At 37.5% G+C, this 16605-nt stretch overlaps 1 protein-coding gene and 1 pseudogene across 1 annotated transcript; one reads left to right on the forward strand and one right to left on the reverse strand.

Moving 5' to 3' along the window:
- Window positions 1-497: 497 nt before the first annotated feature.
- LOC117636927 (L-type lectin-domain containing receptor kinase S.6) lies at window positions 498-2759 on the forward strand. The gene has a single exon (XM_034371656.1). The coding sequence runs from the start codon at window positions 498-500 to the stop codon at window positions 2595-2597; it is 2100 nt and encodes a 699-aa protein (XP_034227547.1). The 3' UTR covers window positions 2598-2759.
- A 2158-nt stretch (window positions 2760-4917) lies between these two features.
- On the reverse strand, window positions 4918-15933 carry LOC117636928 (annotated as a pseudogene).
- Window positions 15934-16605: the final 672 nt, after the last annotated feature.

Consider the following 16605-nt stretch of genomic DNA (forward strand, 5'->3'; position numbering starts at 1 on the left):
TGAGAAAAAACAAGCAAATGACCGTTCTTTTTCTCATAATCATTGTAGGACTTATGATTTGGAGCCAAATTACAATTTATGAATGGTTTCATATTTGGGGCTCTTTTCTTTTTTGTTTTTCAATTGTCAATAATATGCAGCAATTTACTTTACCGACTTTAATCTGCAGATCATTAGTGCTGCTAATTTGGTTAATCTTTAAGTGTAAAACCCAGGACATGCTAATGCCACCCAACAAATTTCTTCACACACCCATAGTGCCCCTAGACCAACACTTTTTTAACACAGTCAGGCCTTGGACTCAATTTGGGTATTTCCTGATCAATCAAATGGGTTTCTTTTCCCTCTCCCTCTCTCCCCTGTCTGCAACGCGTTAAACTTCAAGTATCAAGATTGGGTCAAGCATCCACAGAAATTCAGATACAAAGAAGGGAGGAAAATCTTGTTTCCTTTTTCTTTTCCGAGAAAGTTGCTATGTTCCCGTTTGGTTTACAGTAATGCATTCATCTCATCCTTTTCTCATCTGGGTCCTTTTCGTTCTCTTCGTTAACCACATATGCCCTTCAATTTCTGTCCCATTCTCGCCTGCAACAAACAATGTCACGCTCTCAGGTGACGCTTACATCAACAACAATGCCATTAGCCTCACTCACTCACTCACCACCTGCCCCTCTTCTTCTTCTTCTTCTTCTACTACTTCTGGGATTGGAAGAGCCTTTTATGCCTACCCAATTCGGTTTCTTGATTCTAAAACCAATGCCACTGCTTCTTTCTTGTGCCGCTTCTCTTTCTCAATCACACAAAGTTCCCAATTGTGTTCTTGTGGAGATGGCATTGCCTTTGTTATCACCCCTGATGTGGATTCTCTCAGTTCCTCTAGAGGGTACATGGGCCTTCCAGAGCCAACGTCAGCTTCAAAAGAATCATTCTTTGCTGTGGAATTTGATACCAGATTTGACCCTATGGTTGGTGACATCAATGGGAACCATATTGGCATTGATGTAAACACAGTTGTTTCTGTAGCTTCTGTTGACGTTGTTTCAAAAGGAATTGATTTGATAAGTGGGAGAGAGATTACTGCTTGGATTGAGTACAGAGATGCAATCAAGATGATCCGGGTTTGGGTCGGGTATTCGTCAACGAGGCCTCCAACTCCTCTCCTTGTTGCTCAGATTGATCTCTCCAAGCAATTCAAGGAGTTCATGCGTGTTGGGTTTTCTGCTTCTAATGGGCAGGGCTCTTCAATTCACGTTGTTGACAGGTGGAAATTCAAGACTTTTGGGTCTCTTCCACCTGGGATTCCTATGAATGCTGTTGAAGAAGGGGACTGTTTCATGTGCTCTTCACCAGAAGATTCAAGTATCAACAGCGGCCTTGTTGATCTTTCTCATGAAAGAAAAACAAAGATGGTGGAGATGGCTCTTGGGTTGGGAGGTTTAGCTGCATTTCTCTTCTCTATATTTGCATTTCTTTTTGTTATTTGTTTTATGTGTGTGAAGAGGAGAAAGGTCATTGCCAGAAGGAGCAGAGAAGGCCAAACTTGTAGAGTTGAGGCAAAAAGAGTTCCAACAAGTTTGTCACTTGCAGAGATAAGATCAGCTACAAGGGGATTTAACCGAAACAGAGTTGTTGGGGAAGGGGCATCAGCTAAGGTTTATAAAGGGTCTCTGCCATCTGGTGGAGAAGTGGCAGTCAAGAGGTTTGAGAGGGCTGATAAGATTGGTTATCTGCGGAGTCCTTTTACTACTGAGTTTGCAACTATGGTGGGTTGTTTGCGACACAAGAATCTGGTTCAGCTTCATGGATGGTGCTGTGAGGGTAATGAGTTAGTCCTGGTATATGAGCTCATGCCAAATGGAAGCCTTAACAAAATTCTCCACAAAAGCTTCAATTCCTCTGTTGTTCTATCCTGGAAGCAAAGACTTAATATAGTTCTTGGAGTTGCTTCTGCTCTTGCATACCTTCACGAGGAGTGTGAGAGGCAAATAATACATAGAGATGTTAAGACTTGCAACATAATGCTTGATGCAGATTTTAATGCTAAACTTGGGGATTTTGGTCTAGCAGAAGTGTACGAACATAGTTCCATTGCAAGAGACGCAACTATACCAGCTGGGACAATGGGATATCTTGCTCCTGAATATGTTTATTCAGGTGTTCCAACTGTTAAAACTGATGTTTATAGCTTTGGTGTGGTGGTGTTAGAGGTGGCAACAGGGAGAAAGCCGGTGGAGGATGATGGAACAGTGGTTGTTGATTGGGTTTGGGGCATGTGGGAAAATGGGAAACTGATTGAAGCTGCTGATCGGAGATTGATGGGGAAGTTCAATATGGTAGAGATGGAAAGAACGCTGATGACTGGACTTGCTTGTGTGCACCCAAACCATGTGAGGAGGCCAACAATGAAGGAAGCAGCGAGGATTCTTAAAGGTGAAGCGCCACTTCCTGTGTTGCCAGCAAGCAAACCAAGAGTGAACCTTTTGCCTGTTTTTCCTGATGATTCTGAAGAAATCCCAAATTTTTGTGGTCTTCGGCCCAGTCTTGAACTCGAGGATGTACAATATTTGACCCCCAAGAGCCACTTTGGCAAGGATTAGTAGCTCATAATAGATTGAGTAACCTCAGATTTGAGAGAGAATTTCAGTGCAGTTTGTAACAGACTAGCTAGGACCGTCTTGTTGATTGGGGGCCTGAAAATCCTTTAGTTGCAGTAGTTTGTAGATTTTGTAGTCATAATTTGTCCTAACATAGTTCTTAGGTTGGCCAGTTTATTAAAAGAATCATTAGAATGTTTTGATGTCAAATAGAAATGAAATACTCTCTGTTTTCCGTGACAGCTTCCTTCTCTGATTTCTAAAACACCACCAATCAATCCTAAAGCAGCTAAAGAGGATTGACATGTTCTCAAATTCTGTTTTGCAGAGAAAATATTGCTATTTCTGGACTATAACGAGCTTCCGTTGCTTATAAAACTGACTGAAACAAATTAAATCCGCCACAGTATTACATTGCTGATCAGGAACTTGTGGTTGGTTCATTCTTATAAATATCCAGCAGTGCAGACGCTGAGGTTCATTACCATGAGAACCTCTTCCAGTGCTAATGAGAACACAGGACCCAAAGCATCGATGACATCAACATTTGACAATGTCGTTGGTCTCTTCAGAAGTGATCAGAGATTCACACAACAATCAAAATGCAACAGTCTGAGGCGAAGCTTTAATTTTGCCAGTTCTTCCCAAGCCGATAATGCCTACTGTTTTTCCAGAGAATTGAAATGAGATTAAGAAAGGAAAACCATTACAAAAGATACCACATAAGAAGTAAGCAATGAAAGTAAGCTGATTTTGTCTAATATCTTGCTAAAAGAAGTCATAGTTTGTTTCCAATTTGGTCTTATATCTATATAAATAAATTCTTACCATATTGTTCATGAGCACATGAGCAATGTCGTCACGAAGCCACAATCGACTGCATCAACCAGGATCTTTAGACTCTTAACAAACAATTGTGCATGTCATTTTTGTATCAAGTCATGCATCCACATATCTGATAAGGATTCTAAATAGTTCAGAGAGTTTTCACTCTTAGCTGTTGAGAAGCCTTAAATCTATAGAGAAGCATTATCAGATATAGATCCATGACTTGGTACAAGAAATGGTATGTTTCCATTAGTCTTTCCTACTCCACCCATCCCTCATATACCTATGAAGAAAGAGAATGTCACCCCTGAAACTCAAAAACACATGCAGGGGCAGCATGCAGTGCATGGTAATAAACAGAGCAATACAGCAAGCAGCAAACTCTCAATCCTCCATCACAGCGAACCAAGAACACACAGAGAAGCAAGCAAAGAATGAAGCACAGCTGGAGAACACCTCATCACTGTTGTAGAAGAACTAGAGAAAAGGGCCAGTTGCATCATTCACCTACACTTCACAGCATCTCCATATTCCTTGCAACAAACTTATTCTAGATTGCTTCTACTCAAATTTAGTGTATATATATAGCTCTAGACCACTGTACACACCATACAATCAATAATTTTTCTTTGCAATTAGTGTTGTTCGTTTTCTCTCTTCTTTATTAAAATTAATTTACATGTAGCCTCCACTCCTCCTCCCAATGCTTCCTCTCCACCCCCTATATATTCTATATTTTTCTACTCAATGCAGATTATGAAAATTGGATTACACTAGACTGTACCTGCAAAATATATATGGCTCCATGATGCCTTGTTGCTTCAATTATGTTAGGGCTGGGCATTTATACCGAAAACCTGACCAAACCGACTGAACCGGATCAGTTCTGGTGGGTTGGTCTGGTTTTCTAATTGATACCATTGAAATTAGTGAGAAAACTGGCTACATTGGTAAATTTTTCCAACCCGAACTGGACCACTACTATGTAATTGCCTAATAATGCAGAAATTTGGTGCGCTGATGGGAATAAAACCTTGGTCTGTATTGTCCGATGTGGGACTATATCAACTTGTTTTGTGTCTTTTTACATCAATTATTTATGTATTTACAAGTCCCTCACGTGGATGAGTTATCCTTATTTCCTTTTCCCACCAAAACTCACCGGTTTGCATTGCAACCCTTGTTTTGTATGGATGCGTAGATTAAAACAAAAGAATCGGTAAAGATACGGCTCATCAAGGAAGGATTCACTTTTATTTATCAAAGCCACAAAACATACTGACACTTAACTTCAAGGAAACTTCCTTCATGGGATGCTCTCTTTATTTACCTATTCTCTTCTCGCCAAAAGCAAAAGAAAGTACAATTTAGTCTTGCTTGATTCTTTTGCAGCGTGGTTCAATACTGTCGTCAAAGCTACCACTTCCACCACTCGGACCTGCCTCGTCACAACCATATTCTTGCACTGTTCGCTTCAGCATTTTCAGGGTTCAGTTCAGTTTTCTTCTTCCAAATCTTGCTCGTACACCAAGCGAGCCCTGCACTTGTTCACATTATTCAAGCATGTCAGAAATATGTTCAAATTTCTAGATGTGCCGTAATACATTTCGAATGAAAACTGTTCCCAACAGTAGTCACGAGGCAAATAAAATACCAGAATGTGTGGTGACAGAATATGGCCTATCTTCTCAAAAGTCCAACACGGACGGGATGAACATTGAATTCTGAAACAATCAAAGTCATCAAGGAATGTTGAATTTCCCAAGTTTTCCTGATGATCTGCAAAAGCAACACAAAAAGCAATCCCCAGCCAGCTGGTGCATGATTCTGGAGGTAGCTCCACATTTAGTGAATGTCCCTCACTTTGAACATTGAACCACTCTGGAATTTCACTTGTAGGGAATACAATATACTTATCGTACAAATCTGGATACATTCCCTGCATCAAAAGAACCATTACATATTATGCAAGGGGTTTGTAGGTTAAGTGGTTAAAAATATTTCCCTTGCACCTGAGATTCTAGGTTCAATTCCCTTCCCCACCTCCCCCAATATCATTTAGAGCAACTCCAACCATTTGCCCTTAGCCATGGCAAGGGTGGAGCTAGGGCAAGCACTATTCACGTGAATAGTGGTTGCCCTTGTAAATAGTAAATCGTGTCTCCACCCGTTGCCCTTAGCCATGGCAATTACTATTCATTTTTTTGTTTTTTCCTCCTATTTTTTAATGAAAATAATTAATTTGGGTAATATTTTCAGATAAGATTTTCGGATTCCTACGTGTCAAGACTATTCATAATCAGATAAAATTTTCGGATAAGATATTTGGATTCAAATTTCGGATTAATTTCAAAGTTCAAATTTCAGATAAATTTTTGGGTTCAAATTTCGAATGAATTTCAAAATTCAAATTTAAGATAAATTTGGGTTCAAATTTCGGATGAATTTCAAAATTCAAAATTCAGATAAATTTGGGTTCAAATTTCAGATAAATTTGGGTTCAAATTTCGGATGAATTTCAAAATTTGAATTTCATACAAATTAGGGTTCAAATTTCGGATGAATTTCAAATTTCAGATAAGATTTTCATCCAATAAAATCAAGCCATGTGGCATGTCTATCTTGCCAAATTTTTCTATAAAACCAGAGTCTCAGCTCATACCTTTCACACCACATCTTTCTATATTTTCATTTTTGAGAGTTTATAATTCATACTTCATTCATTCTGAATGGAAGAATTTAGAAGATGCTTGGAGAGACAAGAGAGAGAAAGAAGAGAGAGAAACCGTAGAGCAGATGAAGTCAATGAGTTGCAGAGACAAGTCGATGAGCAAGTTCTCATAGCAGTGGCTTTGGAAGAAGAAGAGAACCAAGGTCGCCGCCATAGTTCACAAGCCGGCCGCCGCCGGAATGTGGAAAGACATAGGCATTCTCGGGGTAAGAATCTTTTGGAAGATTATTTTATCCCAACTTCTTTGTACTCTGATGTTGATTTTCGAAGGCGATTTAGAATGCAACCTCATTTGTTCAATAAAGTCATGCATGATATTTGCAATTATGATGCATACTTTGTTCAAAAGTGTGATGCTGCTGGGGTTTTGGGGCTTCTTCCGGAGCAAAAGCTTACAGCTGTTATACGAATGTTGGCGTATGGAGCATCTGCTGATCAGGTGGATGAGATTGCCCGGATGGGGAAGTCCACTACGTTGGAGGCTTTGGTAAGATTTTGTCAAGCTGTTGAAACTCTGTACACTAGGGACTACCTGCGTAGACCTACTCCCAGGGACCTCCAACGGCTTCTACAAAAAGCCGAAGCTCGAGGATTCCCTGGAATGATTGGTAGCATCGACTGCATGCATTGGCAATGGAAGAATTGCCCAACTGCCTGGCAAGGTGATTATGGAAATCGAAAAGGCCAAAAAAGTATCATTCCCACTTCTATAGTTGTCCATCGCTTTTGCTAGGGCATTTCTCCATTTTCCCAACTCTTTATTGAGAATTTTCCACCTATTGGATAATGCCATCTCCGTACGAGTAGACCCCGGCATGAATTTTTTTCCACATATGAAAAAATTTCATTTCATTGCCGGACACGGGACAATGACAAATTTGGAGCCAAGCCTCACGCAAAGAAACATCTTCCATTGTGCTCCAAGCCCCTCCGGTTTCGATAGAAGAAGCCATAAAAATATGAAATCAAAATGCTAGATGAAAAAGAGGAAAATGTTGTGTAAAAAGAGTGAATATTAGTAGAAGTATAATGAAATGTAAGAGTATTGGTGTTGAAAGTGAAGGGTATTGATAGATATTTATAGAAAAAAATTATCATAATTTTTTAGAATTTTTTTTCATATTTTTTTCCCCCAAAAAAGCCTCAGCCGTTGGATTAATTTGGAAAAGCAGATCGGAAGGCTGGGGAAGCGACACGTGGCAGCGTACCGTTGGCGTTGACGTCGCGTTGACGTCAGCGCGCGTTGGTTTTAATTTTTTTACCGTTGCGCTCTCGCTGACGTCAGCGTGACGCGAGGCTGACGTCAGCAACACGCGAGTTGGACCTGGGGCTGGTTTCGCCTTCGGGCTGGCCCGAGTTGGTGGGTCCCACACCACCCCCGGGCTTGGGCTGCACGCTGGAGCGAGATTTTTTTTTTTCCTGCCCTTTGCCTCGAGCTTGCCTCGGGCTGGGCTCGAACGGTGGAATAGCTCTTATGCCATTATTATTTTCACAGAGAGAGAGAGAGTGTGTGTGTGTGTACCTTAGTGGCCAATTTCATTATTGTTGAAATTATTCTAGCACTCCAGCCTTCATCTTCAACCAATCTAAAGCAATTAACGGCACTGAAAGTAAAATCATACAAATTGGCTAATCTGCTGCTCTACTTTCACTAGTAAAAAAAACCCCTTGCGCGACCAAATTTTGCGCGACGAAAAATTATTCGTCGCGCAAAGCCACTTTGCGCGACGAAACTTGAAACTTCGTCTCTTAAAGTCTTGCGCGACCAAATTTTGCGCGACGAAAAATAATTCACTTTGCGCGACAAACTTTTGCGCGACGACAATACATCGTCGCTCAAAGTCTTGCGCGACCAAATTTTGCACGACGAAAAATAATTCGTCGCCCAAAGTCACTTTGCGCGACAAACTTTTGCGCGACGACAATACATCGTCTCTCAAAGTCTTGAGCGACCAAATTTTGCGCGACGAAAAATAATTCGTCGCCCAAAGTCACTTCGCGCGACAAACTTTTGCACGACGACAATACATCGTCGCTCAAAGTCTTGCGTGACCAATTTTGCGCGAAGAAAAAAAATTCGTCGCTCACCCGAAGTGACTTTGGGCGACGAAAAATAATTCGTCACTCAAAGTGACTTTGCGCGACGAAAAGTAAACTTCGTCGCGCAAAGTCCTTATAAAAATAAATAAAATAAAAAAATATTTTTAAAAATTTTTTCCATGACGTAATCCAAACATTTTGTCACCTAAACCAATTTATTTTTTTTTTTTATTTTGTATGCATAACACTTAAGAAATTAAACGGTATATATATTTATTAAGTAACTTTAAATTTATTATTTTAGATCGGATCGGAGTTTTATTAGAAAAATATATTCTTGTTGTTCGGATTGGGTTTTTGTTAGAAAATATATATTTTAAATTGACAATCGAATTATTTCATTGTATTCATATCGGGTCAAGGAGTGTAGTAGTAAAAAATCATCAAAATCGGATTTAAAATAACTGTTAAATCTTGATTTTTCATTATAACCGTCGAAAAGTTTTATCCCCTTACTTGATCTCTGAATGTTTATTTTTTCCGATTTCTGGCTATATGATCTCGAAGTATAAACAAACAAGTTTGATGGTTGGATCGTTGAAACTAGTTTTTTGAATGCATATGCCATCAAAACAATATATTCACTAACAATTAAGAGTTTATTTATACTTTTGTTAAATATAACATAAGATTTTGTGGTATCCACTAGTGTAAATATTTTAAATTGAAGATCAAATTCAGTCATTGTATTAATATAGGGTCAAGGAGTGTAGCTGTAAAAAATCATCAAAATCGGAGTTAAAATAACCATTAAATCTTGATTTTTCATTTATAACCATCGAAAAGTTTTGTCCCGCTACTTGATCAATGAATGTTTATTTTTTCCGATTTTTGGCGTATATGATCTCGAAGTATAAACAAACAAGTTTGACGGTTGGATCGTTGAAACTAGTTTCATAGAATGTGTATGCCATCAAAATAATATATTCACTAACAATTAAGAGTTTATTTATATTTTCGTTAAATATAACATAAGATTTTGTGGTATCCACTAGTGTAAATATTTTAAATTGAAGATTAAATTCAGTCATTGTATTCATATAGGGTCAAGGAGTGTAGCTGTAAAAAAATCATCAAAATCGGAGTTAAAATAACCATTAAATCATGATTTTTCATTTATAACCGTCGAAGAGTTTTGTCCCGTTACTTGATCTATGAATGTTTATTTTTTTCGATTTTTGGCGTATATGATCTCGAAGTATAAAAAAAACAAGTTTGACGGTTGGATCGTTGAAACTAGTTTCGTAGAATGCATATGCCATCAAAACAATATATTCACTAACAATTAAGAGTTTATTTATACTTTTGTTAAATATAACATAAGATTTTGTGGTATCCACTAGTGCAAATGTTTTAAATTGAAGATCAAATTCAGTCATTATATTCATATAGGGTCAAGGAGTGTAGCTGTAAAAAAATCATCAAAATCGGAGTTAAAATAACCGTTAAATCATGATTTTTCATTTATAACTATCGAAAAGTTTTGTCCCGTTACTAGATCTCTGAATGTTTGTTTTTTGTGATTTTTGGGGTATATGATCTTGAAGTATATACAAACAAGTCTTATGGTTAGATCGTTGAAGTGTGTGTGTGTGTGTGTGTGTGTGTGTGTGTGTATATATTTTTATTTATTAAGTAGCTTTAAATTTATTTATTTTGTACATATAACACTTAAGAAATTGAATAGTATATACATTTATTAAGTAGCTTTCACCTTAATTATATTTTAAATCATAAAATAAAATATTTTTATTTTTTATTATTCATAACAATTATTTTTATAAATATTGTGGTACGAACCAATTTTTCGTCTCTCAAAAGTTTGCGCGACCAACAGTTCGTCGTGCAAAACTCAAAAAATTTGGGCGAGTACCAAAAATGGGACACGGGTTTTTAAAATTAAAAAAAAAAAACTTTAGACTTTGCGCGACCAATATTTTTTGTCGCGCAAAAATTTGGGCGGGTACCAAAAATGGGACACGGGAATTTTTTTTATATAATTGTTTTAGACTTTGCGCTACCAATATGTATTTTTCCTCGGGCAAAAATTTTAAGATTTTGGCGGGGACCAAAAATGGGATGCGGGAATTTTTTTTTTTAAAAATAATTTTTTAGACTTTGCGCGACCAATATTACTATATTCGTCGCGCAAAACTTTGCGAGACCAATATGTTTCGTCGCGCAAAACTTTGAGCGACCAATATATATTTTTCGTCGCGCAAAAATTTATGCAGGTACCAAAAATGGGATGCGGGATTTTTTTTATATAATTGTTTTAGACTTTGCGCGACCAATATGTTTTTTTCGTCGCACAAAAATTTAAAAATTTTGGCGGGTACCAAAAATGTGATGCGGGAATTTTTTTTTTTTAAAAATAATTTTTTTAGACTTTGCGCGACCTATATGTATTTTTCGTCGCGCAATAATTTGGGACGCGGGAATTTTTTTATATAATTGTTTTAGACTTTGCGCGACCAATATGTGTTTTTCGTCGCACCAAAATTTAAAAATTTTGGCGGGTACCAAAAATGGGATGCGGGAATTTTTTTTTCAAAAAATAATTTTTAGACTTTGCGCGACCAATATTTCTATATTCGTCGCGCAAAACTTTGCGAGATTAATATGTTTCATCGCGCAAAACTTTGCGAGACCAATATGTTTCGTCGCGCAAAACTTTGCGAGACCAATATGTTTCGTCGCGCAAAACTTTGCGTGACCAGCCGTATCTTCGTCGCGCAAAGTGATACGGTTTTTAAAAACCGAAATAACTCCTCCACCATTTTCTCAATTTCTTTCTCTACTCTTACCTCTCCTCTTTCTTTCCCTCTCCCCAAATCCCACCCTTTCTCTCACACTCACTCCTCTCACTTAATCTCTCATCTCTCTCTTCACTATCTCTCACTCACTCTCTCATCTATCTTTTCACTATCTCTTACTCTCTCATCTCTCTATCACTATCTTATCTAATTCTCTCACACTCACTTCTCCCTCTCATTCTCACTCACTCTCAATCTTGCCAAAAGGTATATTCTCTCCAAATTTTAAATTTTTTTCATTAATATGTGTTTTTGGAGTTAGTTTTGAGTTTGTGTGGGGTTTGGGGTTGAGTAAAGGGGAGAGATTGAAGTTTGGGTTGGATTTGTGGTATAACAATTTTAGGGGAGATTATACATTCTTTTTTTTTGTTGTTGTTGTTATTTGACCATATTTGTTTTTTTTTGTAGGTAATCATTGAGACTTTGATGGCTAAAGTTGAGGATTAGGAAGCTATCAAAACATATTATCCACCACTACCACCACAATATGCTTGTTTTAGGATTTTATTATTGTACTTTGTTAATTCATGTGTACATTTTGAATATTATATATATATATAAATATTTATTGGATAATTTGATCACTATTTTTCATATGTAATTTTATTTTGAATATGTCAATTTAAATTAAAGTAATTAAGAAAAATCTTACAATTAAATTAAATTTAAAAAGTAAAAATTTGAAAAAATTACTATAATTAAATTAATATCAATTTAAATTAAAGTGATTTAAAAAAAAATCATACAATTAAATTATATTTAAAAAGTAAAAATTTTGAATAAATTAATATTAAAGAAATAATAATAAAAAGTAAAAATTAGTTTATTTTAATTAAAAAAATTTAAAACACAAAAAAATATTTAGTCGCGCAAATATTTGCGCGACGTTATTGTTCGTCGCGCAAAACTCTAAAAATGTGGGCGGGTACCAAAAATGGAACGCGGGAATTTTTATTTTTTAAATTTTTTTGAGACTTTGCACGACCAATGTTTTTTGTCGCGCAAAACTTTGCGAGACGAATATTTTTCGTCGCGCAAACCTTTGCACGACCAATATGTTTCGTCGCGCAAAGTTTTGCGGGACCAATATTTTTTCGTCGCGCAAAGTTACTTTGAGCGACCAATATTTTTTCGTCGCGCAAAGTTGGTCGCGCAAAGTCTTTCTTCACGATCTTTGCGCGACGGATTCTGCGCGACGAAGTTTTTGTCGCGTAAAAATTTGTGCGACTACAATGTATTTTGCGCGACGAAATTATCTTCGTCGCGCAAAGTGTAAAATGTAGTAGTGTTTGATGGATATGGCAACCTCTTTAAGCTAGTACAATCATTTACATTTACGTGTAATTCGTTATTTGATGGAAGATCTGGCATGTAGTTGAAGCCTTTTGCACCTCTCCAAATTAAAACACCAAAGCTGAGAAAGGCATCTAATGCTAGCAGGAAGGCTCACAAAATTGTTTCCTCTAAGATATAACTCTCGTAAAGAGGACAAGCAACCGATATCATCGGGGATATCCCCTTCACTTAGATCACAATCACTTAGATCCAATTCCAATAATGAGCATAAAAAATTAAGAGAAGACAACACCAAGCCCCAAGGCTGAGGGCAAGGCTCAGGACTCTTTCTAATTCCAAATAAGCCAGCAAGGCCCGACCAGCGCCTTGGTTTAGCAATTGACCCACGTAAAGATAGTAACTTGAGGTTTTTCATCATAACAAGCGGCTCTTTTAAAACAGTTCCCGCCAAGTCAAGATACTCTAAAGCCTCCATCTCCCCCGGGAGTTTGTCAAGTTTTGAGCATCCGGATATGCAGAGCGTATCAAGAGACTTCAAATTACAAATCGCACTCGGAAGACCCAAGAGACTTTTGCAGTCACATAGATCCAGTACAATGAGGCCAACCAGACATTCAATTGATGAAGGTATTTCCTCAATAACAGTTCCATCTAAAAAAAGCATTGACAATTTTGTCATTTGTCTTGCAAACTGTGGAATCTTTTTCACTTTTGAGCAGCCACGAAAACTAAAATATTCAAGAGAATCCATTTTTACCTCACTTGGGAGATTCTTAATACTTTTACAATTACTGAAGTCCAAAGTTCTAAGCCTTTTGAGGACTGCAATGGATGGGTGGATCTCACCTGTGAAATCTGGGGTACTGGTTAATTTGTCAGTGTAACTAACATCCATATATTTCAGGTTGGGGAAGTCCTGTATAAAATACATAGAAAATGGTAGGATAATAATTATCTTCGAGATGTTAGACTGCTCTGTATTTTTACAGATTGTAAAGTTTTGGGAAGAAGAGAGAGATCACAGAGAGTGTGTGTGAGAGAGAATGTTGCTCATACTGATAACTTCTAGATTGATGCCTTCGTATTACACTCTACATGTATGTAAGTGTGACTGAGAGAAGAATCTAATTCTCTAACAGATTTATAAAAGTTATTCAATCCTAGCCTTTGATTCTATCATCCTATGAGATGATCCCATTTGTCATGATTTGAAGCTTAGATCCTAGACTAGCTAAGAGACCACTTGGACTATGATCCAATGGCTCAAATTACATTAAAACAGAAAAGAAAAGAAAATAAAGCTTATAGACTGAATCATAGGCAGACTATGTAACTTCTGCTCCAAGGCATTCAGCTCAAAGGGTTTATACATCAACACGAGAAACTTCAACTTTATTCAAAAAAATTAAAAAAAGTTTGATAAAGGGATATATTAAATAATCTTACCTTTGTTCCGCCCCAAAGCCGAACAAGTTTTCCATGATGTAGACTAAGCTCAGTAAGTGAATTCAGTTGAAAACTTGGTGGGAGAAACTTGCAAGGATACCAACTCCAATGGATACTTCTTAAGGAATGTGGGAGAAAGTTTGGGCATGATGAAAAGATCAAATTATCAAATTCGATAAACCTTAGTCCATGCATATTAGAGAAGGCTTCACAATTCCAGTTCACCTCTTCTAATTTGAGCAAACGCAAGACTATGGCTTCAATTGCTCCCGTTCCCTAATAATTAAGAACTTAAGAAAAATTAGAGAATTTCAGATTCAAGTCTAATATCGTATTAAAAGAAATAATATTTTATTCCGGACGTAGTATTTCAGATTTCTACATAATTTCTTACCGTATTATTCCTGAACATGAGAAATGTCATTGTGAAGCCACAACCGACTGCGTTCACCAGGCTCTTTAGACTCTTGACCAACAATTTCCCATGCCATTTCTTGCATCCAGTCATGCATCTCCACGATGTCGATTGAAAAAGGATCACAAAATTTCTCAATAGTTAACATAGATTTCTCAACAAGAACATGTATGCCCTTACGACTGGAAATGTTGCGGGTATGGTCCAGTATTTGAATTACTTGCTCCTTGCCCTTCCCCTTATGAAAGCATGCAACATCAAGAAAAATCATTTTCTCCATCTTGTTTAGTCCATCATAACTTATTTTAAGAGGAATAAATATTTTTGAATCTAGGCATTTCTCTATTTGATCTAGAGTGCACTAATCCATACATCTTGACCTTCGTTATACAATGAACATCCTAAAACTTTAAGGGCTAATGGAAGGCCTTTGGCATAATTTAAGAAACGCTTAGACAGTTCCAGAAAACCTTCCTCAGGTTGATCTTTCCTAAAGGCATTCAGACTGAAGAGCTCAAGAGATTCATCATCATCACTCAATCCCTCAACTTTATGATATGTCTATACCATGCTCAACTAGCAAACGTTCATTTCTGGTTGTAATGATGATTCTACTCCCCATACCAAACCAGTCTTTCTTTCCAACCAATATTTGCAGCTGGTCTAATTGATCCACATCATCAAGAATGAGCAGAACCTTTTTGTTGTGTAAGCATTTCTTAGTGAAAAAGGTTCCCCACAATTCATCCCAAACTTGTTTAATCTCTTCCTTCAAGATTGGGAAAAGAAGTTGTTTTTGCAGGTCAACTAGAGTACGATGTTTTGCATAAACCTCTCTAACATTAGCAAGAAAACTGCAGACTTCAAAATGATGGGAAATTCCCTCAAAAACTAGTTTAGCAATGGTTGTCTTCCCAATTCCACCCATTCCTGTTATCCCTATAAAGCGAACATCATCTGCATCAGTTGCTAGTAGTACACCCAGTTGCTCAAGGCCAGAATTCATTCCGACTAACTTATCTGGATAATTTGACAAGGTGAGTGAAGGATGCACTTTCCTCCACACACATTTGACGATGTCCTCAATAAGCTCTCTTTCACACCTACAAGGATGGAGAGTAAAATAACCACCAGGCATATATATAAATAACAAGGTTAGGTAAAGTATATAGCTAGTTAAGGCATGGGAAAGTTGTTCATGGATACTTACTTAAAATTCTTTGAATCCCACCCACAAAGATTGGCCACTTTTGTTAAATCAGCTTTCCACTACTCCACCTTCTTTTTAGTAATTAATTTTTCTTTATGCTCAGTGAAGGCTTCTGCAAAACTCCCGGTTTGATTTCGTACTTGAGAGGGATCCACACCATAAAAGATTGGCAAAATTGTGTCCCTGGCTTCCATGCATTCCACAACTTTTGTAAGCTCATCCAGGCACCAGGTGGAAGAAGCATAATTTGGTGAGAGAACAACGATGGCAAGCTGCGATTCTTCAATCGCGCACAAGAACTCTGGAGAAATACTTGTCCCTCTTTCAAGATCTCGGTTGTCCTTGAAGGTTTTAATTGTCTGCCAGTAGTCCAGTTCGTGGTATAAATGGGATATAAAACCCTTGCGGGTATCTTCACCCCTGAAACTCAAAAACACATTGTGTTTCCAACGAGGAGTTGATTGTTCAGAGGCTCTTTGGGTGCTGCTCAAGGCCATTGGAAAGTGCTTCCTCCGGGAAATCTGCTGCTGCAAAGTGCAAACACCTGATGAGAACAAGCAATTCGCCAAATCTTTAAACTCCAACGGCCAGTTTTATTTTACTTTTTTTGTTGGTAATTTGGTTAGTGAAAAGTTATTAAACAACCGAAGAACGTGCTAGCTAGCTACAAGGAAAAGGGAGTTGGAAAACTCGTCGTAAGCACACAGTTTTTCTTGTTAGTGTCGTTCAAACATGCTACAATGTCTCCCGTCTTGTCTTTTCTTACGTTAACTATTTGGGTGGGAATCCTGAGGAATTCTTACAGAAAGCTTCCTTCTTTGTTTTTAGATATCATATGGTTGGCTTTGTCTAAAAGCATTTTGCCATTTTCTGGTTTCAGCACAATTTACATTCAATCTTGTCCATGTGAAAAGTTAAGGGACAACTTGTAATACATAACTCATGTTGTCAACAAAAATATATCTTGGTTAATTTTCATTATTTTACGTTGTTTTCAATTTTGCCGTTACAGTTACGAATACTCTCATTGCACTACCAAGTCAAGAAGCATTACCATCACTACTCTTATTGATCTCTCCCAGCAATTCAAGGAGTTCATGCATGTTAGTTGTTCTGCTTCTAATGGACAGGGCTCTTCAGTTCACATTGTTGATAGATGGAGATTCAAG

This window comes from Prunus dulcis, chromosome 8 (genome assembly GCF_902201215.1).
Source record: "Prunus dulcis chromosome 8, ALMONDv2, whole genome shotgun sequence".
In the NCBI taxonomy this organism is placed as follows: Eukaryota; Viridiplantae; Streptophyta; class Magnoliopsida; order Rosales; family Rosaceae; genus Prunus; species Prunus dulcis.